Genomic DNA, 26,374 nt, shown 5'->3' with positions numbered 1-26,374 from the left:
CATTGAACATAACTGCTCTTGAAAGGTTACATAAAACTTGGCTGTGAAACTACTTAGTCTTTACACGTTTTTCAGTGTAGACGTCTAAACAGCTTTCTAGTCATTTCCACAGTAGTTGGCGTGTTGGAATTTTCTACTTCCTTTTGCTTCAGTATTAGCAATTTGTATTTTGCTGGAAATCATCCTATCTTCTAGGTTTTCTTTGCTTTTTTTTTGCCTTAGAGTTTTGTAAAGTAACTTCTTATAAATATTCTACTCTACTATAATTGTGGTTTTGACTCCTTTTTTCTCTTTATTAAGCTTTGAAGGGTTTATCTTTTTAAGATTTTATTTATTTTTTGCCCCCAAAGCCCCAGTAGATAGTTGTATGTCACAGCTGCACACCCTTCTAGTTGCTGTATGTGGGACTCGGCCTCAGGATGGACAGAGAAGTGGTGCCTCGATGCGCACCCGGGATCCGAACCCGGGCCGCCAGCATCGCAGCGCGCGCACTTAACCACCAAGCCACAGGGCCGGCCCCAAGGGTTTATCTTTTTAAAAAACCAGTTTTTAAATTTGTTTTGTCTACATTTTTTATTTCTATTACATTGATTTGAGCTTTTATCTTTATTAATTTCCTATTTCTGGTTTCCTTTGGTTTCTTTGTGGTTTTTGGTTTATTTTGTGGGTTTGTTTTTTTTAAGTTATGTATTTAGTTCCGTAATTTTTCCTCTTTACTGATGAAGGCATATGAAGCTGCTTGCTTAAGTTTCCTTCAAGTATAGCTTCATTGGGTCCCAGAAGTTTTGATGTGAAGTATTTTCCTTTTCATTACTCTTTAGATAGTTTGTAATTTCCATGTTAATTCCTCTTTGATCCAAGATTATCTAGGAGTGTGTTTCTTATTTCTGAAGACTTCAGTGGGATCTTCAAACTGCATATATTCCAGTATTTTCTGTCTTTCTTTAGTCAAGACATAAATAATAGTCATGGGCTCATGATCCATGTGAAGTCATTTTTTCTAAAGTAGAGAAATTAGCTGCATTGGTTGTTGGCTTGTGAGGCTTTATGACAGTAAAGGGATTTGGAGGGGGCTCCTAAAAGAATTGTGACTGGCTGGGTCTGCTCTCCCAGATCTGCAAGGAGAGAATCACTGAGTAGGTGGTTATATTTTTTTCTGACCTTTACTGAAAAAGATCTATAGAACTCTTTTAAAGCTATCATCTTTCCAACTTTTTTTTTTAATTTCCAGAAAAATAATGGATTCTAAGTATGATGTTAAGTTTGGAGATAGGAATTTTTTTTAACTAAATAATAAACTACGTAAATAGTATAGCATGTAGCAGATGATTCGTGTTGGAAAAGTAAAATGCTTTTGCAGGTGGTAATATCTGTTTCATGAATTTTGAAGTCAAAAGTGTAAAAATGCTCAAATCCTCTTTCCCTCACAGACGGAGTATGCAAGGTTTGAGAATGGTCGCTTTGTGTACCGAATAAACCGCTCCCCGATGTGTGAATATATGATCAACTTCATCCACAAGCTCAAACACTTACCAGAGAAATATATGATGAACAGTGTTTTGGAAAACTTCACAATTTTATTGGTAACTGTCTGTCTCTTTCCTGTTGTGGCAGACTTGGTCATGAGGCTGGTGGGGACAGACAGGAAGATGGCTCTGGGAGGCACTGGGGCCAAGGGAACTGAACTGGCTGTTGAGTTGGGCCCCAGGTGGTCAATCAGCAGTTGAATTCACACATCCACAGGGCAAACTTGGGCTTGGTGTGGGCTCAAGTCTATAGAAGAGAAGAGGTCTCATCTGGCTGGGGTCTAAGCTTGGCAGAACTGGACTTCAGTGGGGGTAATAAAAAGTGATGGTCCTAGATTCTTAACTCTGGCGGCATATTAGAAAGACCTGGAGAACTTCTAAAAATTCCTGATACCAAGACTGCATCCTACATCAATTAAATCAGGATCTCTGAAGATAGGACCCAGGCAGGTGTATTTTTTAAAGTTCCATAGGAGATTCCAGTCTTAGCTAAGTTTGGAATCTCAGCAGCAACATAGTGCGCAAATCATAAATGAGGCAAAAGCTGAGTCAATAGGTTTATACTTCAAACATACCTTGACTGATTTCATGAAGCATTTGTAAGGCCTTTTAAGAAGTAACATATGTTAATATAGCAAAATATAAACTCCCAGTGCCAAGAGAAATATAAATTAGAATAGCACATCATGACCGGGGCTGGGGATGTTCTTCATAGGCTGAAAGGTATGGTCAAAGCTTAATGGGCAGCTAAAGGGAGAGGTAAAAACCATGGTACTCAAGGGCCACAGTGGGAGAACTTTCCAGTTCCCCTGGGCAATGCTGTGTATGTGGGTTTTTTCCCCTAATGTTTAACTTGAAAACAAATTTTTCATGGGGGCCTTCGTTTGGGGACTTGGGAGGTTTATTGAGAACAGTGTTGTTCTCAAAATATACCTATAAAATATGCGGTAATGGGTTTCATAAGGCTCACTTTTTAAAAAGAACATTTCTTGATTAAACTAAAGGCAAAATGCCAAAACAAAACTTGGTGGAAACAATTTTGCTAAAAGGGGCAGCAAGACAATATTGTGGTCAAATATTCAGCCCCCGAAGGCCTGCGTTGTTACTAGGATTAAGAACTAGAATACTTAGAGCAGGAATTATTGAACTAGAGTTTTGAATCCATTGGGACAGTGATTCTCAATCAATGATGTGCTGGCAAAGAAAAAAGGCTCTACCTCAGCCCCCTAAAAAACCCTGATTTATAACTTTTCCCCATTTTTGTGGTGTCAGTATACCCTCCATGGGCAATTTCAGGCTACCAGTGGTTGTCCAGCTCATGAAATTCCCTAATATTTAGCAATAACTTTCAAGAGCCGGTAAAAATGAATAAATAAAAATCTAAAAATGAAAATCCAGGGCTGGCCCCATGGCCTAGTGGTTAAGTTCAGTGCACTTTGCTTCGGTGGCCTGAGTTTGGTTCCCAGGCTCAGACCCGCACCATTCGTCAGCGGCCATGTTGTGGTGGTGACCCACATACAAAGTAGAGGAAGATTGGCAACAGATGGTAGCTCAGGGCAAATCTTCCTCAGCAAACAAAAAAATTAAAATCCTTCTGCATATCAGATTCATCCAGGAAGCTTTTAAAAATTCTGAGGCCTGGGTGCCCCCTCAGAGGAATAAGATCAGAATCCCTGGGGGTGGGGCCAGCATCATAGATTTTGTTTGTTTGTTTCTGCAGCTCCCCAGGTGGCTCTCCTGCACATTGGGTGTTGGGACCCCCTGCTACAGGAGATTGCTCAGTGAGCTGCAGGGGGTCTCAGAGTTCACAGACACAGGATTGGCATGCAATTGGCAGAGAGATAATTTGGCATATAATTTTCATTTATTCTAGGGAGAGAATCTCAGTGGATTCTCAGATGTGTCCATGTCCCTTTAAAATTTAGAAACTAGCAATCTGGGAGAAAGTTTGGGAAACATGTTCTTTAATAACTAGTATTCTTTTCTCTAATGGTCTTGGGTGAAAATTGAGCAGTTCATGGTTTGGGGTACTGGTAGCAATTAGTCATATAGGTGTTCTCTGTGCTACTTAAGACCAGATGGACCACCTTAGTGCTCAGATGAGCAGGTGAGTGTGGCATCCTGGTATGGACCTTAAATAGCCTCAGGAATAAACCAAAACTTTGAGTGAATGGCTACCCTGCCTCTCTTGGATTGAGTCTTAGCTGTTTCTTAAAAACCACTTCTGAGTCTGTTTCAGCATTTTAAGGAATAAGTCCACAGCCCCCAAACCGTACCTTAGAGCACAGCCAAGGAAAAGATGGCCTGGGAAAATTTTAAAGCATCTGTTCCCCACAAAACCCATATAACTGTACCAGTGATGTTCCCTTAGAACACGTGACTTCAAGCAGCATAGACATCCAGAGAACTCACCAGGTTAAATTAATTTTAAAATATATCATTAAGCGACTAAACTCCTTGATATGAAGAATTAGTAGCTCTCCATAAATATCTGCTAGAAATAATATTTTTCTTTAGAAAAGCTGAAATGAAGCCAGCATTCCTAGATTATGAAAATAAAATTATCTCATTGATCAACAGGAGAAATAGTATTTTTCAGCTATTCCACGGCGGACGGTGCGGGGAGCGGAGAGGGTGGGGGGGCAGGCGGGTGTGTAGGAACACAGCCAGGATGGCTGCTGCTGGACACAGTTGTAGGTGTTTTGCTAGGTACATTGGATACAAAGCCTGTGTCAAGAGGACCAGTTCCAGACCTTGGTGCCTGGTGGGCTAGACTCTCTGATTTCATCAGGATGATTCAGGAACTGAAGTGACCCTGGAGATGTGGGGCCTTAGTGACAGTAACCAAACAGACCACAGGAGACAGCAACTGAACCATGGGCCAAGCATTCCTATCATCTTTTGAGGTCATATTCAGACACACAGGTTGCTAGAAACATTTTTTTTCTTTCCTCCTTTTGAGTCTCAATCATGAAGCCTAAACAGGATATATTCTTTCATAGAAAGTTTGCAAGAAGTTAGGCTAGATCGTAGAGGTTCCAAGCACAGTGCTAAATCTTTCATAAATATATTATGAAGTTCTCACTGCAGAGCTGTGAGATGATTTTTATTCCCATTTTATGGATAAGGAATGTTAGACCTACCCAAGGTAACAGAGCCAGTGATAGATGTAAATTAAGACTTGAATGATGGAAAAGACACTTTGCGGAATGTTTCATGATCATGGAGTCAGAAGACTTGGGTTTAAGACCCAGCTCTACTTTATGACTTTGAGTAAGACATTTAAAGTCTCCAAATCTGAGTTTTCTCCTCCATTTACAAGCAAAATGCTCAAGTCTGTATTCTCCACTGCAAAAGTTATTGAGAATGTTTTAATTCATTCAGCTAAACTATGGAGAGATTGTACTAGCTGCCAGAATACAGTGCAGATAAAACCCAGTGCCTGTCTCGTAGTAAACCTTGGCCTGGTAGGGGAAAGAGGCAGGTAAATGAATGATTACAGTGAAGGTAACAATGGCTGTAGTATACTTGTGGAAGGACAGAGTAGTTTAACTTAAGCAGGTACCTGTAGTTGGAGTGAGGTGGGAAATTCTCAGGGATGTTAAAAGATTCTGTTTAAGTTGCCTTGATGGTTAAACAGATATTGTGCAGATTTACCAGAACAAGGGCCATTCTGTGGGTGCATACTGAAGCGTCAGGTGCTGAGATGCAGTGAGCCAGACAGGTGGGGCAGCCGCCCTGGAGTCTGGGGAGGGAGGCAGGCGTTCCTCCAGCGTCACAATGAATGTAAGCTAAATGTGGCTGATGGCTGTCAGAGGTCAGTATGTGGTGCCAAGAGAGTGTGTAACAGGAGGATTTGACCTGGTCTGGGGGTCAGGGAAGGCTTCCCTGAGGAAGAAGCAGTTGAGAGATACCTGCCAGATGCACAGGCAGAGAGGGTAGGGAAGAATACTGCAGATCGACAGGAGCACAGCGCGCAGAACTGAAAATAAGGTGATGTGGCTGGCACGGAGAGAGGGAGGGGGCCAGGGAGCTGGCTGGGTAGGAATGGCCAGACTGGGCAGGGTCTCCTTGGCCTTGTAGGCTGAGAACAGGTTTTCTATTCATCCTAAAGTTTTCAAGTTTAAAAGAGATCGTCAGGGCATTTGAGCAAGAGCATGTTGTGTCAGATTTATATTTCTTACACGGTTTTCGTGGCTGCCGTGTACAGATGGGGGTAGTGCCGAGCAAGGGCGGCTCCTGGTAGAGGAGCCCGGGAGAGGTTTGCTGGTACCTTGGGCTGGGGCGGTGGAGAAGAGGATGGATTCAAGAATGATTCAGGAGGTAAAAGCAGGAGGACCTGGCATTCGTTTGGGTGTGGGGATGAGGGGGAGAGAGATTTCAAGGATGAAAGACCTGCGTCCTTGGAGTATTTGATCTGTGAGGGAGGTGGCAGGAAGTAAGACTAGAAAAGCAGGTGAGTGCTAGTATTGAAACAAGTCTTCATTACCCAGAAAAAAACATGTAGATAGTCCCTCACTGTATCAGTTCATTTGTCTAGAGCAGTGCGGCATAATGGTTAAGAAAAACATGTTGGCATCAGATCTGGGTTTCTTCGTTGACAGTTCTAGAACCTTAAACAAATTAAGCCCCCAGCCTCCTCCTCTGTCAAAGAGGGCGTGATATAGCACCTGCTGATACAGTTGTTGTAATATCATATGAGATAATGTGTGGAAAGCATTTAATACCGAGTAGACATGTACTAAGCAGTCAATATATGTTGGCTAATATTATGTGAATTATCATTCATTCAGCAAATATTTATTAAATGACTGTTGTGTGCCAAGAACTAAGCTAGATACCAGGAAACGTGGTCCCTGTTCTTCAGGAACTTACAGTCCACTGGATGAGGTGGGCATTAAAAAAAAATCATACAAATCTGAATATACGTACAGACAGTACGGCATGTTATGATGGGAAGATTACAAGCGCTATGAGACTTATTCTTTAGTTGGGGGCCATGAACTCAGATGTCTTAAGGGTGAGGGACACTAAATGAGTGAAGCAGCCCAGTACGTAATGCGGAATGAGGCCCCTGACTAAGTGGACTAGGCTCTCAAATTCAAAATGTTTGAGAACACTGAGCTGGCCTAACAAAATACACGTGAAACAGTCATGAAGCATTTTGAGTGCGGAAGTTGGGCTGGATTTGCTTTTAGAAAGTTCCTTCGGAGAATGACGTGGGGAAGTGAGACAGAGTGAGGAGGGGAAGGAGGCAGGGTCCCCAGTGGGAGGGGGCCTCAATGATTTGGGCCAGAGAACAAGTGGGCATGAGGACAAGAAAGATGGATTCGAGGAACTTGACTCAAGCAGATGAATATTTCAAAATACATTTTGAAAGGTGAAGCCTAGATAAATGAAAAGAGTGATCATGTGACCTGATTCTGCCGCAGCTCCTTGACCTGGCACATATTCTACTGAGTCCAGGCACTGCTGGTTCGTGGTGGTGAGCAAGGCGCCCGTGGAGCTTATGTCTGTCGTTGGCTGTTGTAAAACAAATTTAGTAAAAGTTTGGGAATAAGATAGGAGACAATTCCTAGGATAAATGACTGTTCCATGGGACAGAATTAGAGAAAATCGTCTTTGTTGTAAAGAAATCAGCTCCCCAAAAACCCACATTAATTCTCATGGTCTCTTCTTGGGCTCAGATTTTGAGTGAGACTGTGTCTGTAAGGTCCTTCTTACGTATGGTAACTAGGCTTAAGTAGGATTCCAGTTGGACTGGAATTTGTGCTATAAGGGGGCAGAGTGAGGCTGCACAGATCTCTAATAACCCGCTTGTTGGACTTTAGACTGTTTCTCTCCATGTGAGTCATAGTCACCATGGCACAGACAGAATATGTTTTCATCCATGTGGTGTTTTATATATATGTATATATATACTTTTTTTTTTTTTAACAGGTGGTAACAAACAGGGATACACAAGAAACTCTCCTCTGCATGGCCTGTGTATTTGAAGTTTCAAATAGTGAACACGGAGCACAACATCATATTTACAGGCTTGTAAAGGACTGAACATGGTTATTTATATATATAGATATCTGTATATACACACACACACACACACACACACACACATATGTGCGCGCACACACACACTCTCCATTATCGAACGACTGACTGTAAACCTCACCACACAAGGGTGGTGCCCCGGCTCTGAGGTCACCCTGACTTTTCTAAATCCTGTTTGAGTGAAGTCATTTTTTCATGTGTTCATCCTATCATTGTAGCTGTGAAGTTCTGGTACAGTTGTAAAAAGAGAAATCGAGTTGTTTCTATGTTCTTCAGATCTGCAGCCCACAATTCCTCGGCAAAGTTGAACCTTAAGACCCCAAGTCTCTGTCTGCAGAGACCTGTTTTTCTAATTGTGGTAGAAAATACTGAGACAGAGCATTTGCCATGGGACATTTACAGCCTTTATACAAATGTATTTAGTTCTTTTTTTTCCAACATGAAATTCTTGTTTTAAGATACAAGTAAAATTAATCTTTAAATATAAATGTAAATTAGTACACAAAACTAAGAATCTTTAGACTTATCTTTGTAACTAATTAGGGTGGAAGTTATGAAAGAATGTAATTCACTAAATTATTTTTTAAATGAAACTTTTCTTTCTTTTTGAAACCAAATGTTAAAATATAGCCTTAAGAAATGCTTAGTAGAAGTATCCTAATGAGACAAATTTGTACTTTTTTCCTCAAGGTTAAAACTAATCTCCTAACCCATTAAACTCTTGAACAGGTGTTACAAAGGAAGAAAACTTCACCCCTTATCCTTAACATATATAGTATATTTAAAAATATAAAATTGTACTAATGTGATGATTGATTATTTAATGAAAAAGAAAAGATGGCTCTTTTTGCAATAAGTAGATAAATACTGAAAATCTAAACTTACAATGTTTATAGTCTTGTGTGTGCAGTTGTATTTTATATGAACAACCAAATTTTTTATTGAGATGAGTAAATATTTGAACGGCTGAAATTTAATAGCGAAAATTTAAAATTGGCATGAATACTGCACTGTGAACTACAAAGTATAGAAAGTCCTGTGGCTGGGAGAAAATTTCATCAACCCAACAAGTAAAAGGCTCATCAGTTTTACCATCTCTGCTCCCCAGAAATTCACAAGCATCCTCACCAGCCTGTGGATGAATTCTTTATTTCTGGTGATCCAGTATGCATATTAACCTGCTAACTATATGTGTATGTATGTGTTTGTGTATACATATATACACATATACATATATAGTCATTCAACACATTTATTGAACATCTGTTTAGTGTCACTTGGTTTGCTAGGTGCTGATATGTATGCATATCTCAATCTGTCTGTAGATCTAGATAGAGTCTCTAAGGCCATCCATTTCCTTGACATCTCTCAATAAGTCACAGTACTTGTTTAAGGTTTAAGAAGCCCAGTTCGCTATCTCTGACCTTTTCAAATAGCCTCGTTGGAGAGGTTCTCTTCCCGGGAGAGATTCAACTTTCCAGCCCACATATTCCAAAGCCTGGCCCAGGCAGAGTAGGTTTGATGTGGCCACATGTCTTGGGCTATTTCCGTAAGTGCTTCATTGGGAAGGGGACAGGGCATACCTCCCTAACTTCCCAGAGGAAAGGGACATTTTTATAATTGTTTTAGGAATATGTTGACACAATAGATTGTGAAATAAGTTTTGTAAGTTGTGAAACAGGTCAAGACTTTTTCGTCAAGACAGAAAATAAAAATCCAAGTAACTTACACACCCCCCCTTCTTGTCCTGCCATCTGCTCTCACCCTGCTTGTGTATTGGTTAGTGTCTGGTGGTCATGAGCATGAGGATGTGGCTGGCTCGTGGCGAACAGAAGAACACTGGACCAAGCCTGCCTCTCCCAAACTCATGACACTGGTCACTGGCAAGACCAGGGGAGAAAGTGCAAGACTTTTCCCATTTGGAATGCACATCCCTTACATAAACCGGTAGGATGGTGCCCATTTTCCCTCCATAAACAGACTACAGTTTGTTCCCTGATTCCAAGTGGGCCTTTGAAGGATTGCCCCGGCTGTCCGCCCTTCCGTCTGCTTTTCAGCCCAAGCATTCAAGCTTCTTCCATGGTCATCGTATTTATGGCTTCTATTGGTTACCCTTCTTAAGTATATTTCTTTGGCTCCTATGTCCTGCATTTTTCTTCAAGGGAACCCCCACTATCCCAAGACCAGGACTCTATGAAGGGGTGCAAATGATCGTACGTGGCTCAGAGCCAGGCTATCTCAGAACTTCGGGGGGAGAGGTACCTGGTTCATGTTCCCACCCAGGAATGGGGCTCTTCTGTGCTGCAAGGGGGGCTCTTGGGATTTATTTTTCAAAGCACAAATAGACTGAGACCCAAGACGACCAGCTAGAGGATATTTCTGTTGGCAAAGAAGGGCACTTCCTGGTCTGCTGAACTCACAGAGTCAGGCTGGGCCCTCTGATGCTTCACTGCCAGTGTCCTCTTTCTCCGCTGCCGTTGTCCTAGAGATTGGGGTTTTACGTGCATGACCTTGAGGATTACTTTTCGCTCTGAAAACATTTCTAAGATCTTTTAAAGTTTACTTCTTGTCTTGTTCTTCTACAGCTTTCTCCAGGGCAGATACTTTCCCCCATCTGAACCATTGGTCTAGTTACCCAAACTCGTAGCCCTCTCTCTGCCTCTCCCAAGTTAGACCCTGGGGTGGTATTTGTGTTAGAACATCTAATCCAAGTCTGTCTGTGGTCTTTCACCGCATATGGCAGAGTCTCTCCCTCTGTCTCTAAAGCTTTCTAAACCACAAAGAAGCCTTCGCAAAGCTCTGTTCTCGTGCTCTCTTCCGGGTGCTCTATCTCTGGGTGACCCTTGCTCCCAGGTTTGATTCAGGGACATCTTGTGTGTTCACTGGGGAGTTTGAGGCCGGTTTTCCACAGCCTAAACAGGAGGAGCTGAAGAACTGGGCTCTGGTCTGTTGGCATTCTTTTGCATCTTAGCAAGAGACCTAAAATAAAATCAGGACTTCTTCAAGAACACGTCCTAGAATCCCAGAATGTCCAAGCTACCCTGGACTGAGGTTTCTCAGCCTCTACACTGCTGACATTTTGGACCAGATAATTCTTTATTGTGCAGGGCTGTCCTGTGCATCATAGGAGGTTTAGCAGCATCCCTGGCCTCTGCTCACTAGATAACATAAGTACCACTTTCTCCAGTTGTCACAACCCAAAGTGTCTTCACACATTGCCAAATGTCCCATGGGGCACAAAATTGCCTCTAGTGGAGAAGCACTGCCCTAGATCTTACAGGCCACAAGTACTATATTTGAGATATTCTTTTTCCTCCTGTTTCACCCTGATATAACTTATCTCCTGGGACCCTTGTTTTGGGTCATCAAGAGGCAGGTAGGAATATTACTCAAGTGACATTGTGCCCATGTTTCCTCCTGTTTCAAAACTTCTATTTCACAACAGAGTTTCACTTGCTACAAGTATTCTTTCAGTCATCCTTGGGGAAGTTGGGAACAGCTGATTGCCATCACCCCTATAATCAACTCACACCTCTTTAAAGAGCGTTTCTAATTTGATCTTCATCCCTTAGTTTGCCAGGTTAAAAAAAATCCAGCTATTTTCATTATTTCTCATGAGCTCATGGGTCTCATTTTCAAGCCTTTAATTGTTTGAGTAAATTTTTACTTTTTCTACTTTCTGCCTTACACGCAATGCTGATTGTAGAATTTATGGAAGCCTCTGGAACGTGTCTTTTCATCTTTAGGGATGGAGGAGAGAGGGATCAGTTCCAGAAGAGGGATGACAATTTTTTCTTCGTTGAGCTAAATAGAAGAGAGCACGGTCTACTCTCCTTCACTTTGTAGATGAGAAAGTCGAGGCCCAGCGGCGAGCTGACTTGCCCAGAGTCACCCAGCTGGTTGGTGACAGAATAGGGTGAGGCTCTAGGACTCCTGCCGATTGATCCTTGGCCTCTTCTGGTGGAGACTGTTCCTCACTGGTGCTTATGCTGACATGATCCCTACGGATGTGTGGCCAGGGTCAGTTCTGAAGAGGGAGGGAGACTAAGGACCCCCTCTGCCAAAGCAACAGCATCACCCCAATGCTGATGCTGCTTCTCATCCCAAGTGTCTCATCTGACCAGAGCATCCACAGCAGATATGAGAGCTGATGGGCCTTTTCACTGCCTCTGAGGACAGTTCACTGCCACAGGCTCTGAGTCAAATTCCTATTTGCTAAGCATCCCAGCAGCAAAAGTCCTGCACTCAGACCAGCCAAAAAAACAGCCCCCGTTCCGAGCACTTGGTGTTACACGTCCCAAATGACTTTTAAACCCAAGTCTTCTTTAGATTTCAATACTGTAGTGGCTCTAGCCGTTTGTTTTTGTACAACTGTAAATTATTTAAATCCTATGAGATGACAGTCAACTTTACAAACCAGGTACCTATAATTTGTATAATTTTGTATATGCTCTGGTACACTGACTGCACTTGTCCTAACGAAGGGTAGAACCAATTTTGTTTGTTGGTGTTCACACCTGTGACATTAAGAGGATATGTCCGCATCGCTTATTTCTTTATGTTGATGTTTCTGTGGCAAAGCCCTGCACATGTCATTTCTGAAAAGCCTTAAATCTTTGAGATGTTGCGTGTAGGGTATGCAGTGCAAAAGGCTGCCTCGGAACTGTGAGCCCTTTTGTAAGCTGGAAGCATTTCTCTTACTACTGTTACTTTTTTAGGGAGTTTTAAATTCAGAGCTGCCAAAGCGTTCCAGTCAGCAGTGCCTTAGAGATAGAGACCTTAGTCGTGCCGCCAGCCTTTTATACCAGTTCTCCACGTCCACTGACAAATTGGCCTGATATCTAAAACAGAACAAGCGAAAATTGTCTCCATTTTGTTTCGTAAGCCCGTTTTTCTCCAGTTCTATGGGAAACTGACTACTCTCTCTAAAATCTGAAACTGAACCCGAGTCGTTTCTTGACCACACTCTCAAATGTCTATACCAAAACGAAAGGTTTTGCAACTTCGTAGTTTACTATGAAAAGCAAATTGTACTTTTAATGTTGCCTTTTAAATTCACAACCAAATACTTAGCTATTTGTGAATCTTCTGCACTCTAGCATGAAAGTGCCTTTGGTTTGAGATTCCAGCTTAGAAAAGTGCTGCCATAATAACGATAATTTGTAGAGAGACCAAAAATATTTTGAGATCACCGTAATGCCTTTGGTTTACCAGGATGAGTAACCAACCACAGGCCTCCGTTCACAAGAGCACGACGTGGACCCTGCCTGCTGCGAGCCTGTCTGCCGTGGGACTCCCCCCCCACACTCATCAGTAGCACACGGCAGCAGGGGGGACCCCAGGAACTGTTGTGTTCATGTGTGCCGACGTGTGTCACCTCGACTTGTCACCCGTCCCCACATCTGCACGAGGGAACTTGCACACAGACAGCAGAATCTCAGCCGGTGGACAGATTTGTGCTTCTCCTTGTGTTCGTGTTCAGTCTCTGGGAGGCTTTCTATCCCGTTCAGATGACAGTGCGCACTTCTCTGGTTTACACAGTGATACCATTTTGAGAGTTGGAAGCCTCAAACCGAGACCACAGTGCAGAACAAAAACGAGTTAGGGTCATTGCAATTGAAGTGTTCTTCTTAGGGCGAAAATGTTGACTCTGAGTGTTGTGTATGAATGTGCTGTGAGAAACTTCCAAAGAGCACCATTCACAATTCGGTATTGTCAAAGAATGTTCCAGCCCTCAAAAGGGCAACTCTTTAAAGTCATGTTGGCTTTTATCAAAACCTTGTATAAATTGGGAAAACTGATAGAGGTAAGGAAAAGGAGTGAAAAGGACGAGAAGGCAAAAACACCAGCCAAACAAAAGACAGGAAAAAAAGATTTTTCTTTACCAATTATAGACGTAAAAAAGACATCAGACAAATCTTTGGAAGTTAGCCTCTGAACTCGTAATGTGTATGTTCCGTCTGTCTCTACTTGGTGTCTTTAAGAATACCCTCTCTGGGCTCTAAAATTTCAGGAATGATTTCTGTCCACACCAAGTTGTGGATACTTATAGAAATTTCTACAAGAAAAAAAAAAATGATTTCTATCCACACCAAGTTTTGGGTATTTATAGGAATTTCTACAAGAAAAAAAAAATGAAAAGGAAAATTACTGCACACAAGTCATCGTTAGCTGCTTGACTCCAGCCCCTCCCTGTCAGCACTGCACCACAACTTGGAAGAAATTAGTCAAATCCTTGTTTTCCTTCTCTTTTCAACTGTTCCTGTGCTTTGTTTGGTAATAGTTTTCTCTCATAAACTCATTGCTTATATCATTAAGAATGAAGGTTTTGTGTTTAAAATTTATTGCATTGCAAAGGATAGCTTCGCTGAAGTCATGCACCGTGAAATAAGATGAAATGTTTGTATTTATTGTCCTGCTTCCTAAGCCGTAACTTGTTTATTCTTGGTGAATTTGCATTGAGTCGGTCCTATCCCACTTTACATCATTTTCGTATTTGAAACGGCATTTATGTTCCCTCCGTCCATTGTGAAATGGAGGCAGATTCCACTAGATTCCCCCTCTTCCATTATGGGATCGTTTCTCCTTCCCCTTTCTCTGAGAGAGGCTGACAGGATCTAGGCGTTAATCAATTGGAAGCCAGTCTGATTTTCTTAATTTTTTTGCATCAGTCACCTTCTGTGATTAGTTCCACTGTGTAAATTAGATATTTACTGCACTTCTTTAAAAAAAAAAAAAAAAAAATCTCCCTGTTACCTCCTTGAAAGATTCACTTCTGTAGGCCTTTTTCCTTAGGCTCATGACTGCAGATAAAGGAAAAAAAAGTAAAAACAAAAACAGTACGTGCCTGAAAAATGACAAAAAAAATTTTGTAACATTTAAAAAAAGAAACCTGAATAGCCTTTAATTCTTTAATATGCTTAAATTTTATGTAAATCGGTTTTTGCCACGTGTGTTTGTTCACATTCTAATTGACTTAATGGGGTTCTCACGGTCTGTGTCTTCATGTCACGTGTATAAAATGGGCTTGTGACGTAAGCGTTTCCTCTGGTCAGTGGTTCCTTTGCTGTTGTACTGCTGCTGGGAGTGGGCCGCGGAACCTGCCTTTGGGTAATGAGGTTCCTCCTGGGTAGATTGGAGAGCTGGGGGTTGGGGGGCAAATTCTCACACACGTTTTCTTAATCTATTTGCAGAAACTTTCAAAAGGCATTTGGGTCAACCTCCTGGCAGTACAGTATTCTCGTATTTGTTAACGTCTGTGTTTAGGTACTGGTACCTTTTCGTTTAAAAATGTTAAGTGTTGGCTTTAAAGTGAATTTATCTTTAGTATGATAGTTATATGAAAATTATAGGGTTCGTGTGCAGAGAATTTTTTTATAAAGTGCTTTGTAAAAAAAACAATGTATTCTAGCTTTCGCGGTACATATGTGTGATAACTTTAATATCCATGACAGTTAAGTGCAATTATTTCATCACTCTAAAAATGCTATTTTTGTGTCAGTTCCTGCAGGTGTTTTCATGTCTTTGCAAAGTGACACATTTTGATGCCTTCTTGATAAAGTGGTAGACATTTTGTAGCTTTCTAGAAACTTTGTATTCATACGGTATCAATGAAAAATAAAGAAAATGAAAGTGTGGGTCACCTTTTTTATCTGCAACAGTGTTTGTGGTTGCAAATGAAATGTGCTTTATGCATTGTGGGTGATTGTATGAAGGACAGAGTAAAGGACCCTTCTGACGGCCTCCACCAAGCTCACTAATTGGAACGTTGGGTGTCATGTCTAGCAAGGTTTCCTAAAAACATCCACAAGTCAGTCTATCTGTCTGTCTCTCTCTCTTTAGTGCTTCGTTAAAATTGACATAAGTTTTGCAGAACAGCTTCTCTGTGGATCCCAGGCAACCCTGAGAAAATGTGTCCCACATTCCAGGGTGCCGCAGTAGGCCCTTGGAAAACCAAAAGGCATACCAAGCCCAACCTTTCAGCACCTGTTGTTGTTCACCCAACTCGTAGGGCACATGCCAGGAACCGGGGCTAGAGTGGAGGACGGGGTGCAGAGGTCAATACGGCATGGCTCTTGGCTGCACGCTGCATACGTACTCAGTAGTCGGGTTGCATGTAGAGCTGTAACCCCTGCCCCCATCCTCAGTATCACCGTGGAATTCATGGTTCAGGTGTGTGCAGCACACACATGCATAACAACACCTTGGGTTTACTAAGTCTTCACCGTGTGCTGGGTGCTGGGCCAGCGTGTTGGTACAGTGTGTATACCCTGTTTCCTTTAATTCTCACAGTAGTCCCAATGACAGTGGCGTTATTACCCCCCAGCTGAGGTTCAGAAAGGATAGGTCATCCAAAGTCATGACTGGTGAGTGGTGGAGCCTTAAATAGGTCACCCTAACTCAAGCCTGGACTCTCGGCCCCTGCTTGGCTCACTGAGGATCTGTGGCAGCAGCTCAAGGCTGGAGGAGAAATCTTGTGGGGGTGCCAGGGGGAGAACTTTCTTAAGCAACAATGACCTTGGGCTTCAGACAACAGTTAGAAATGTTATTCGAGCCCCTTTGAAGAGACGTTTCCAGCAAGCCGTGATGGGAGAGGCATGCGGTTGTCCATTGAGCTGCTCAGGGCAGAGGGAAGCGGACTGGAGCATCTTGTTGAGGCCCTGTTACAAGCCAGGCGCCTTCGCAGTCACTGTTTCCTTCAACCCCCACATTCTTGAATAAAGGAATCACTTCCAATTTTCCAATAAGGAAACTGAGGCCCAGAGAAGTTAAGCGCTTGTGAAGATCGTAAAAGCTAATAAGCGGCAAGAATGTAGAGATGGAAAAGCCTCCTCCCTCGCAGTTCTGGCTCTCCCACTGGCTGAAGGGCACCTTCTGCCGTCCACCTCCTCCTCTAAAACAAGGCGCTTTAACACATCAAAAACATCCTTGGTTAGTGCCTTTGGTTCCAGTCAACTCGAGTTCAGCCAAGAGAATGACACGCTGGGTAAACATTGCTTAAAGGGATTACAGGAGCAAGGGCATGGGTGAATAAAGGCTTCCAGTAAGATCAGGGAACAAGAAACTTTGCTGAGGACCCTTGATCATTCTTCCTGCCTTCCTGCTGCAGGGGACTAATAAGCATAGCCTACTATTTATTGAAAGCCAAGTTAGCTGCTGTTAAGCAAGCAGCAACTGATACAATTCCAATTAAAAATCATTGTTTTGTGTAAACCTGTGAAGCCTTAGAGTTTTTTTAACTGCCCTTGAAGACATCTTTGGTTTGTTTAACACCCCATACGTCAAATTTATCTAGGTTGTAACTAGCAAATAGTTAGGCTGCCGACAACCTGACTGCATTTTTTCAGTAAACATTCTCCCATTTGCTTTGGCTCCCAAGTAGCTCAGACTTAAATGTTGTCCTCTGCACTGATCATAAGGAACCAACTAAAATATAGACACACATAAAGATTGAAAAGAAAGGATGAAAAATATACCAACAAAAAGCCAATGAAGCTATATTCTCACTGGTGTAGCTCAAGGCAAAAATTATTACTCGAGTTCATGAGACTGACTTCAGGATGATACAAGTTTCAATTAACTAGGAAGAATAAAGGACTCTAAACTTGTATGTACCTAATAACATAGCTTCAAGTTTATAAAGCAAAATTTGACACTCATGACTGCAGTGGGAGGTTTTTAAACAACTAAACTCATTCAGTTACTTACAGATAAAAGCAGACCAAAAAAATGTAGGACATAGAGGATTTGAACAGCATAATTTAGTGTGCTGTTCTAATTTACAAAATACGAAGTAATGAGCCCAAGAAGTGGAGACTATACATTATTTTCAAAGACACATGGAATTCTTATGAAAATTGACTGTGTCCAAGGCCAGGGGTCCAGAAACTATGGCCTGTGGGCCAAGTCTGGCCCATTGCCTGTTTTTGTAAATAAAGTTTTACTGGAACACAGCCACTACTATTTGTTTACTTATCTACAACTGCTGTCATGCTACAATGGCCAAGTTGATTAGTTGTATCAGACCCTATAACCCACAAAGCCTAAAATAATTACTACTTGGCCCTTTACAGAAAAAAACTTGCTAACTCTCTTCCTAAGCCAAAAAGTGGGGTCCTGCATCCAATAGTCCTAAAAATATGTTTCCCTTTCCCCATGCATAGATACTCTGGCAAATGGCTATAGATCCATTCGATGCCCTCATGTGGCATCATAGTGTCCTTCAAGTGTCCCAGCCTCCCCTCCCCTTTGATGGGCTCTGGGTCTAAGAACAGGCTGAGATCTGGACAGGGTGGGTGAAGGATGGGGAATTTTCATTGCAGCAGCTGACGTTTGCTCACCCGATCTTGACGTGTAATGATTAAAACAGTTGAGCTGTTTTAATTTGCTGGCTGCCCATCTATCTTATCCCTATCTTGCCATGGTCTGCTAGCCATCTCCACAGATCGCTATGGGGCTATGCTCCTTGGTTGCCATTCCTTGCTGCCTCTTATGGTAATTACTACTTTGCCTCTGACAGCTAAGTGCTGCCTCCTAGTCTCTGCTGTTCCAGAATCCTATCATGTCCATTCACACAAAGGAACGCAATTCCATATTAATATCCCCTGCCATCAACCTTGCCTGCAAGCTCCCAGTGAGTTTCTTAGCCATACTGGTGCCCCATTCACTAGTGCATTCACTATTGTTTTTGTGTAGGGAGTATCTTCTTGGGCTTCTAGGGCACATAGGTGGTGGATGGTCTGGTCATAAATTATAGGTCCATCCCAGGAGCATTGCCTCTGAACTTTCTGAGCCTTGCTTCAATACTCTGCTGAGGCAGTTCCAGCACCTCCACTTCATTTACTCTAGACCATCGTTTCCTCCAAGCTTCAAGGAGCCGTCCAGCAGTACATCATCTGGCTGACACAGGATCATCTCCAGTTGCCTTAGCCAAGAGAGTAAATCCTGAATTGTGGAAGAACATCCCCTATACCCATAAACTCTCCCTAATCTAGCCCAGTCTCATGTTCTCAAGATTTCCTCCCAAGCATGTTCTCCCAGTTCCTTCTGGAAAGAAGGGTACAGACTAGCCAAATCCTGTAGCTCTTTTGGTGATGATTCCTTTCCTCATGAGTTAAAGACCAAACTTCCCCAACGGACCATGCCAGTTGGTCTAGAAGCAGTAAGATGAGATGAGGCACATCTTGGGGAGGCAAGCACTTCATCTTGTGAGGCATCCATTTCAATTGATGCCTTAACATGGTCTCCGGGCAGAGAAGGCTACTATCCACCAATGAGAGGGAGTGGACTCAGAGGAATCTGGGGTTCAAAGCTCTCAGTGTTTCCATCCAGATCTTCCCACTCCATGTTTCAGGGTCCCACTCATTACCTATTAGAGCCTGACTAATGTAGGAGACTTCTGAGGGCTGTGAATTCAGCTTTATTTATAATTTCTGTCTTGATTTTCAGCACAGCTGGGTCTGCTTCCCAGCTGCATGAGCTAAGAATTTCTTTAGCTGCTACTAGGAAGATCTTTTACACCATCCCCTGAGTTGAGCCTGACGTTTTCTTCTTTCCGTGCACTAATTGCCCTTAGCAACAACCAGCCTATTATACAATCATAATTAACACCACTTTCATCCTGTAACATGCCAGAGATTGCATAAGTTAGTGCATCCCCTTCCTTGTGGACCCAATGCCAATTTACCACAGGAACAGCCTTAGTTATTGTGCTACCACATTCCAGGGGACCAACTGTCTTAATTTAGGTCTCCCCAGAAGCAGACCATGAATAAAGTGCAAACAGTTTATTTGGGAGCCTTAATAGAGATAAAGATGTCACTTCATGTGATAAAAGGTTAAATTCACCACGAAGATGAAATAATTGTAAATTGGTATGCACTTAAAACCGCATTAAGGGTATGAGACAAAAATGAGAGAACATCAAGGAAAAATATAAAAATCCAAAATCATAGATTTCTCTCAGTAATTCGTGGAACAAGCAGACAAGTACCAGGAAATATGGAGAAAAATTGAAGTACTGATTGTGTGTGTGTGTGTGTGTGGGTTCTCTATATCCCAAAATTGTCATTCATATTTTTTCAATCACATATGGAACAATATGAAAACCATATACTTGCAAATTAATCGTCTGAATATATTTCAAAGGATTGCTACAATACACACAATATTCTCTGACCACAATGCAATTAAGGTAGAAATCAATATGAAAGGGATCTTTAGAAAAGCCCCATATATTTGGGAATTAGTAAACATTTCTAAGTAACCCATGAGAAAAAGAAGTCATGGAAATTAAGAACTATTTAAAACTGTATGTTAAAGAAATACTACTTATTAAAATATGAGGAATACAGTTAAAACAGTATTTAGCATTAGACCAATATGCTTAGAAATGTGCATATTAGAAAAAAAGAAAGACTAAAAATAAGCTAGGCATTCAATTCATGAAGTCAAAAGAACCTAATAAGCGCAAAAATGGAAGAAACTAATACAGATAAAAGCAAACTAATGAAATAGAAAACACAGTAGAGATCAAAAAAGTCAAAAGTTCGTTCTACAAAAACACTAATAAAATCTGTAAACCCCTAGCAGGAATGATCAGAGAGAGAGAAGCAAACTGACCAACGAACCAACCAAAAAGCAGTAACACAAATGAAAATAGGGACATCACTACAGATCTTACAGATATTAATAAAAGTATAATAAAATAGATAAAAGTATACTGTTATAAGCTTTGTGCCAATAAATTTGTAAGTATAGATACAAGAGATGAGTTCTTAGAAAACTGTAACTTATAAATTGTCTCACAAAGAAGTAGAAAACCTGAACAGGGTAGTCTTACACCATAAAGAAAATGAAACAGTAGTTCCCAATATTTCTACACAGAAAAACCCAGGCCTAGATGATTTGCTAGTGAGTTCTATCAAACTTAAAGGAAAAAAATCCTGCAGTCTTACATAAAATACTCCATTGCATAGAACAGGAGGACAATTCTGGTCTTAGCTTAGGTCTTCTAGAAAGCAAAGCCCAAGGCAAGGATTAAGATACCAATACTCTTTTGGGGAAATGCAAACTCAGGGCAGTGTAAAAGAAAAGACATAAAGGGAAATCCTATTAAATATCATGTGATGCATTAGTGTATTGACTGCCACTTCACAATGAGTTGAAAGAGACGTATTAGGTCATTCAGCATATGAGACTTGGCATGTGGGCTTTTCTGGAAAGGTTTCAAGGAGGAAAAATATCTTGGGGTAGCCAATGAGAGAGAGAAAAAGGGGGTTATTTAGTATCAGGTAACCTCCCATCTCCCAGTTCTCATTGGTCAACATTCACCCACAGGGATAATTGCCTATCCCTCTGGGTTATGTCATCCACCTCTTAGCAGCTGTTTGGAATTTAGATTCCATGTTTTGTAATGTGATGTTTCATTAAAGTCCAAAAGTAGAGGGAAAATGTGGCGTGCATGGGATGCCAGTCAAGGCAGGGAAAGAAGGAGACAGTCAAAGGAATCTGAGAAGGTGCATAGAGTTTGTTTCTAAATATACTCCCCAACTTATTTTATAAGGCTAGAATACCAACAAGGACAATATGAAAAAGGAAATTTATAGGTTAATCTCACCCATGAGCATAAAATTGACAAAATGTTAGCAATTTGAATATAACGGTATATATAAAGCATAAATGAGGTTCATCCTAGGAATGCAAGGTTGGTTTAATATTAGAAACTCAACCCATGTGGTTCACATTAACAGATGAAAGGAGAAAAATAATAGATAATCGCAATAGATGAAGATAGATGCATCTAATAAAGTTCAATGTCCATTCATGATTTTTTTTAACTTACTAGTAAATTAGGATTAGAAGAGACTTTTCTGAACTGATAAGCAATATCGACAAAAAAAAATCAATGAGCTAACAGTGAAAGCATTTCTTTTGATGTTGAGAATGAGGCAGAAAGATCTATATTTACCACTTTTACTCAACATACTGAGGTTCTAGACAGTGTAGTAAGGCAAGAATAAGAAATAAAATACATAAGAATGGGAATCCAATCTGTCATTGTTCTTAGAAGAGAAACTGATACATGTAGAAAATCCAAAAGAATATATAGATATATTACAAGAATTTGAAAGTAAGTTGAGCATGTTGCTGGATACAATACAATGTACCAAAATATATTGCATGTTTGTATAATAGTAACAGATAGAAAATTTTAAATACATCACTTGCTTAAAAAATATTAAGCGCTGAAGTATAAACCTAACAAAAGCAGTAAGAGATCTTTATGGAGAAAATTATAAAAATGTTATTGGAAAACTTTAAAGAAAACCCAAATAAATGGAGAGATACAAATGTTCATGAACTGGAAGAATCAATAATGTAAAATTGTCAGTTCCACTGAATAAGTCTAGAGACTAAATGTAGTCCAAGCGAAAATTCAATACTTTCCACCCTTCCCCCCAAACTCACACACTTGTATATATGGGAATGCAAGGGACTAAAAATAGCTAAGAAACCCTTGAAGATAAGAACAAGTTAGGAGAATGTTCCAGTTATCAATCAACTTTCTCTTGGCTCCGAATCCACCCTTCTTTGCCCTGCTTTGTGATAATGGAGCTAGACCTTATAATTGTTTCTGTTTTGCCAGCTGGCACAATGTTAAGTTTTGCCAGTAGAGAGCACTAGGGTTACACTGCAAGGCAATATTGACAGGAAGGCATTTCCTTCCTGGGGTTCTGTCCATTATTATTATTCAGTCAGAAGCCCAGCAGCCCTGGTGGAGCATCTCCAGCTATGCCCTCAGGCCACCCCTTCCCTACTGTGGGCACTTCTGTGCAGCTCCACCAGGCACTTCCACAGAAGTTCTGACTGTGCCGTCAGGCAACTGTCTCTTCACCAAGTAGGCAGTTTCTACAGACCAGCTCCATTCCACCCACCCCTATGGCAATGGTGGACCATTTCTCCAGACCAGCTCTGGCCTCTGCTCTCTGTCATGCTTCTTTGCTACAGGCAGCTACACGTTCCTCCTCTTTGAAGAAAAGTGAATCTCAGCCTTTGGTTGGGAGGCTGTGGAGTCCTCCTACATCCCTCATTCCTTCACTGTGCACTCTTCTTTTGCCTGGAGGTAGTAGCTGCCGTTTTGCACCTGCTACTTCTGGACTTTTTGGAGTTTCTTTTACCCTTTTTAGTCGTTAGCCACTTTCTACTAGTTAACAGTTCTTTATTTTACATTTTACCTGTTTAAGTAACTGGTGTGGTTTCTGTATCCTGATTCTGTGACTAGCCCTACCAAGATATGAATATTTATTATAAAGCCCTAGTAAATAAGGCTGTGTGGTAATAATGCAAGATTAGACAAATTAACCAATGGAATAGAATAGGGAGATCAGAAAAAGATCCAAGTATATATGAAACCTTGATACATGACAGAAATGGCTCTGCAGATCAATGGGTAAGAACAGATTATTCAAGAAATGATGGTGGAAAAATTGGTTAACCATAGGGAAAAGTGAAATGGACCTTGACCTCACACCATACCTCTAAGTTAATTCAAGGAGTTAAAAATTTACATAAGAAAGTCAAAACTATGAAGTTATTAGAAGTAAACATAGTAGACTATTTTCAAGACATTTGATTAGGCAAGGAGTTCTTAAAAGAGATACAAAACAAACCAAAAAAGGAAAAATTGATAAATTAAACTAATTATAACTAATAGATAAAGAAAGGACACTATACAGATAGTGAAAATAATGGCCCAAAACTGAAAGCTATTTGTAATATATATAACAACAAGGGACAATATCAACAATACCCAAAGAGCATCATGAATCAATAAGTAAAAGAACCCAATAAACATATGAAAGATACTCAACTCCATTAGTAATCAGGGAAATGCAAGTCAAAACCACAATGAGATTTGCCCAGCAGATTTAAAATTTAAAAATCTGGGGCCAGCCCTGTGGCTTAGCGGTTAGGTGAACGCGCTCTGCTGCTGGCGCCCCTAGTTCGGATCCTAGGCGCGAACCGACGCACTGCTTCTCCGGCCATGCTGAGGCCACGTCCCACATACAGCAACTAGAAGGATGTGCAGCTATGACATACAACTATCTACTGGGGCTTTGGGGGAAAAAGTAAATAAATAAAATTAAAAAAAAAAATTTTTTTAATCTGATAACACCAAATGTGGGCAAAGGTGTGGGGCAATGGAGCTTTCATACATACTGGTGGAAATGTAAACTGGTACAACCACTTCAGAAAACAATTTAGCATTATTTAAGAAAGGTGAATATATTTATAATTTATAACCCAACAAAATTTATACCTAGGTTTATAAGAAATACTTACAAAAGGGCTCCAGGGACTATGTTATAGCCCTGGATGTTACTGCCCCAGGCTATATGATGTTATAAGAGGATGTTATAGCTCCATTGGTTGAATCAGAAAAAAAAGAGAAAGAAAGAGAGAGAGAAAGAAAGAAAAAGAAGAGAAAGAAAAAGAAAGAAAGCAACATTGCAACTATCCAGCAATGGTAGAATAAAACATAAATTATGATTCATTTATATAATGGAGCATGATATGAGTACAAAGAACTCTTGAAATATGGACCAATATCTTGTGGCCATGAGGAAAAGTTCATTCTCCAAATTTATTGAGGTATAATTTACAATACAGTAAAATTCACTCATTTTAAGTGTATAATTTGATGAGTTTGGGCAATTTTATTTAGTTGTATAACCCTCACCACAATCAAGACAGAAAATACCCATCACCCCCAAAAGTCTGCCATGCTCCCTTGTAATTAATACCCTCCCCTGACTCTCAGTCTCAGGCAAGCTTTGATCTGCCTTCTGTCCTTGTAATATTGCCTTTTCTAGAATTTCACATAAATGGAATTATACAGCATATAGTTCTTTGTGTTTGATTCCTTTCACTTAGCATAATGTCTTCTCACTTGAGAACGGGACCCATTTTTCTGGTTCTTCACATTTTGGGTAACTTTGGATTGCATGTATTATTAACATTAATTGTGGAGGCTCTAAATTCTGATATTTTCCTCCCCTAAGCGTTATTTCGATCTGTTGTAGCGGATGTTTTCCTTGCACTCTAACTGCAAACTCTGTTTCTTGGGCGGCAGCTCCAGTCACTGTCAGGCTCCTCTGTCTTCAGCTGAGATGCTGTGCATCTGCTCTGTGTATGCGTGGTCCAGGCGTCGGCCAGAGATATGAACAGAGAGAACTGGGGGATCCCTTCTCTGGCTCTTTCCCTTCCAGGACTCCGTCTCCCTCTTTGGGCAGCTGTCGTTGCCCTGGACTCAGTCTTCTATTTTCATGGGCAAAAAAGATGGCTGCTTTGCCACCAGCACCACCAGCATTGGCCTTCATGACACTGCCTCCCACCCCCCCCCCCGACTAAAACCAGCAGAAATGGGGAGCTCGCTTCCTGTAACATCTCTCTCTATACATGGACTTCCCAACCAAATCTACTTGCTTCTGTTCCCTCCCCCGTGCTTTTAGTGCTTCTCTTGTGTACTATGTCCATCCAGTAAAATCTCATTCAGTCATCACTGTAAACAGAAGCCTGACTGTGATGTTTTAATGGCAAGTATTGAGATGATGCTTTTTTTGCAGATTTTGAGCTCTTGCACGGTCTTCCCAATGCTGCTGTGAAGTCAATATGACATCTAGTGGCTCGGTGAAGGAAGTTTGCACTGGTTTTAATCGGTTACATTTGGATTTGCGGCTTCCTGGGGTGGAGGTGGGGGTGAGGGTCAGTGGTGCAGTATGTCTTAATATTTGATTTTTAAGAAATATTTATTGGAAAACAATAACAAATAATATACATATAGACCTGGACTTTGATTTGCTCATTAAATAGGAAGGAAAGAAAGAGGGAGGGAGGGGAAAAGGATAGAAAAGGAAAGGAAGGAAATAGGAAAGAAAGGAAGGAAAAGAAGAAGTGTGGAGTGAAGAGAGAAATTCAGGGGAGAAGAGAAGAGAAAAGGCAGGAGGAGCAGAGGAGAAGGGGATGGTGAGGGCAAAGGACACGCCAGGACGAGGAAGCAAGCTCAGAGCCTGCAATCAGGAACTAACCCGACAGAACAAGGAAAAGGGAGTGGCAGGAAATGTGATTTATAAAGTGGTCTGGCCTGTGAAAGACGTTTCGTGTCATGAGGCAGAATTGACGTTTCAGCCAATAGGCAACCGGCAATCTGGGTCTGTAGCCATCCAGGACGCTCTCTGGGTCTGAGCCTGTCTGTGCTCCCATCTGTTCCTTGCCTTTCCCCTCCTCTGAAATGCAGGGGAACTGACCCCTGCTGGTTGTCTTCTCCAGGCTCCCATGTCAGCTGCCTTCCAGCTGAGTGTGGCCAATGGAAGGTACTGGTAGGAGGGGAAGAAGGCAGGAACCAGGGCATTGCACACACACACACACACACACACACACACACCCGCCCGTCTGTTTCCCTTTCAGGTGGCGTCTTCAGCAGTGGCTGTATTTCCTTCAGGGCTCCAGCTCCTGTCAAAGGAGCCACAGGGTTCCAGCTTCTACCAGTGACCTGGCCTGGGGACCTGGGAACACCCCCTTATCCCTTTGCTCTTTCATCCTAAAAGTGGGAGTGACTTCCTGTTCCTGCTTATCTTGGGCTTTAGCTTCTCAGCACCCCACCACCTGTGAAACCAATTCCCCGCATCAAATTCTCTTTGTTGTCAATAGTTAAGTGGTTTCTATTTTCCCAGTTAGTCCCTGACTAATACGGGGTGGGGGGGGGCACTTGCTCTCCACTGCTCTAGTTTCCATAG

The 26,374-nt window shown here is 41.5% G+C and overlaps 1 protein-coding gene across 8 annotated transcripts in view; it reads left to right on the top strand.

Moving 5' to 3' along the window:
- The window catches only part of TEAD1 (TEA domain transcription factor 1), a 255,710-nt gene extending 240,491 nt beyond the window's left edge, over positions 1-15,219 (top strand). For all 8 annotated transcript variants that reach the window (XM_087433191.1, XM_087433190.1, XM_087433194.1 and 5 more), the window contains 2 exons: positions 1,431-1,583; positions 7,467-15,219. In XM_087433191.1, coding sequence (XP_087289317.1) covers positions 1,431-1,583; positions 7,467-7,580 — 267 coding nt within the window. In that variant the 3' untranslated portion in view covers positions 7,581-15,219. The remainder of the gene's footprint in view (positions 1-1,430; positions 1,584-7,466) is intronic.
- The last annotated feature ends 11,155 nt before the right edge of the window (positions 15,220-26,374 follow it).

This window comes from Ceratotherium simum, chromosome 7 (genome assembly GCF_057802395.1).
Source record: "Ceratotherium simum simum isolate JZ-2026a chromosome 7, ASM5780239v1, whole genome shotgun sequence".
Lineage (NCBI taxonomy): Eukaryota > Metazoa > Chordata > Mammalia > Perissodactyla > Rhinocerotidae > Ceratotherium > Ceratotherium simum.
Note: the sequence above shows the minus strand (reverse complement) of the source record. Positions and strands in the feature narration are given on the sequence as shown.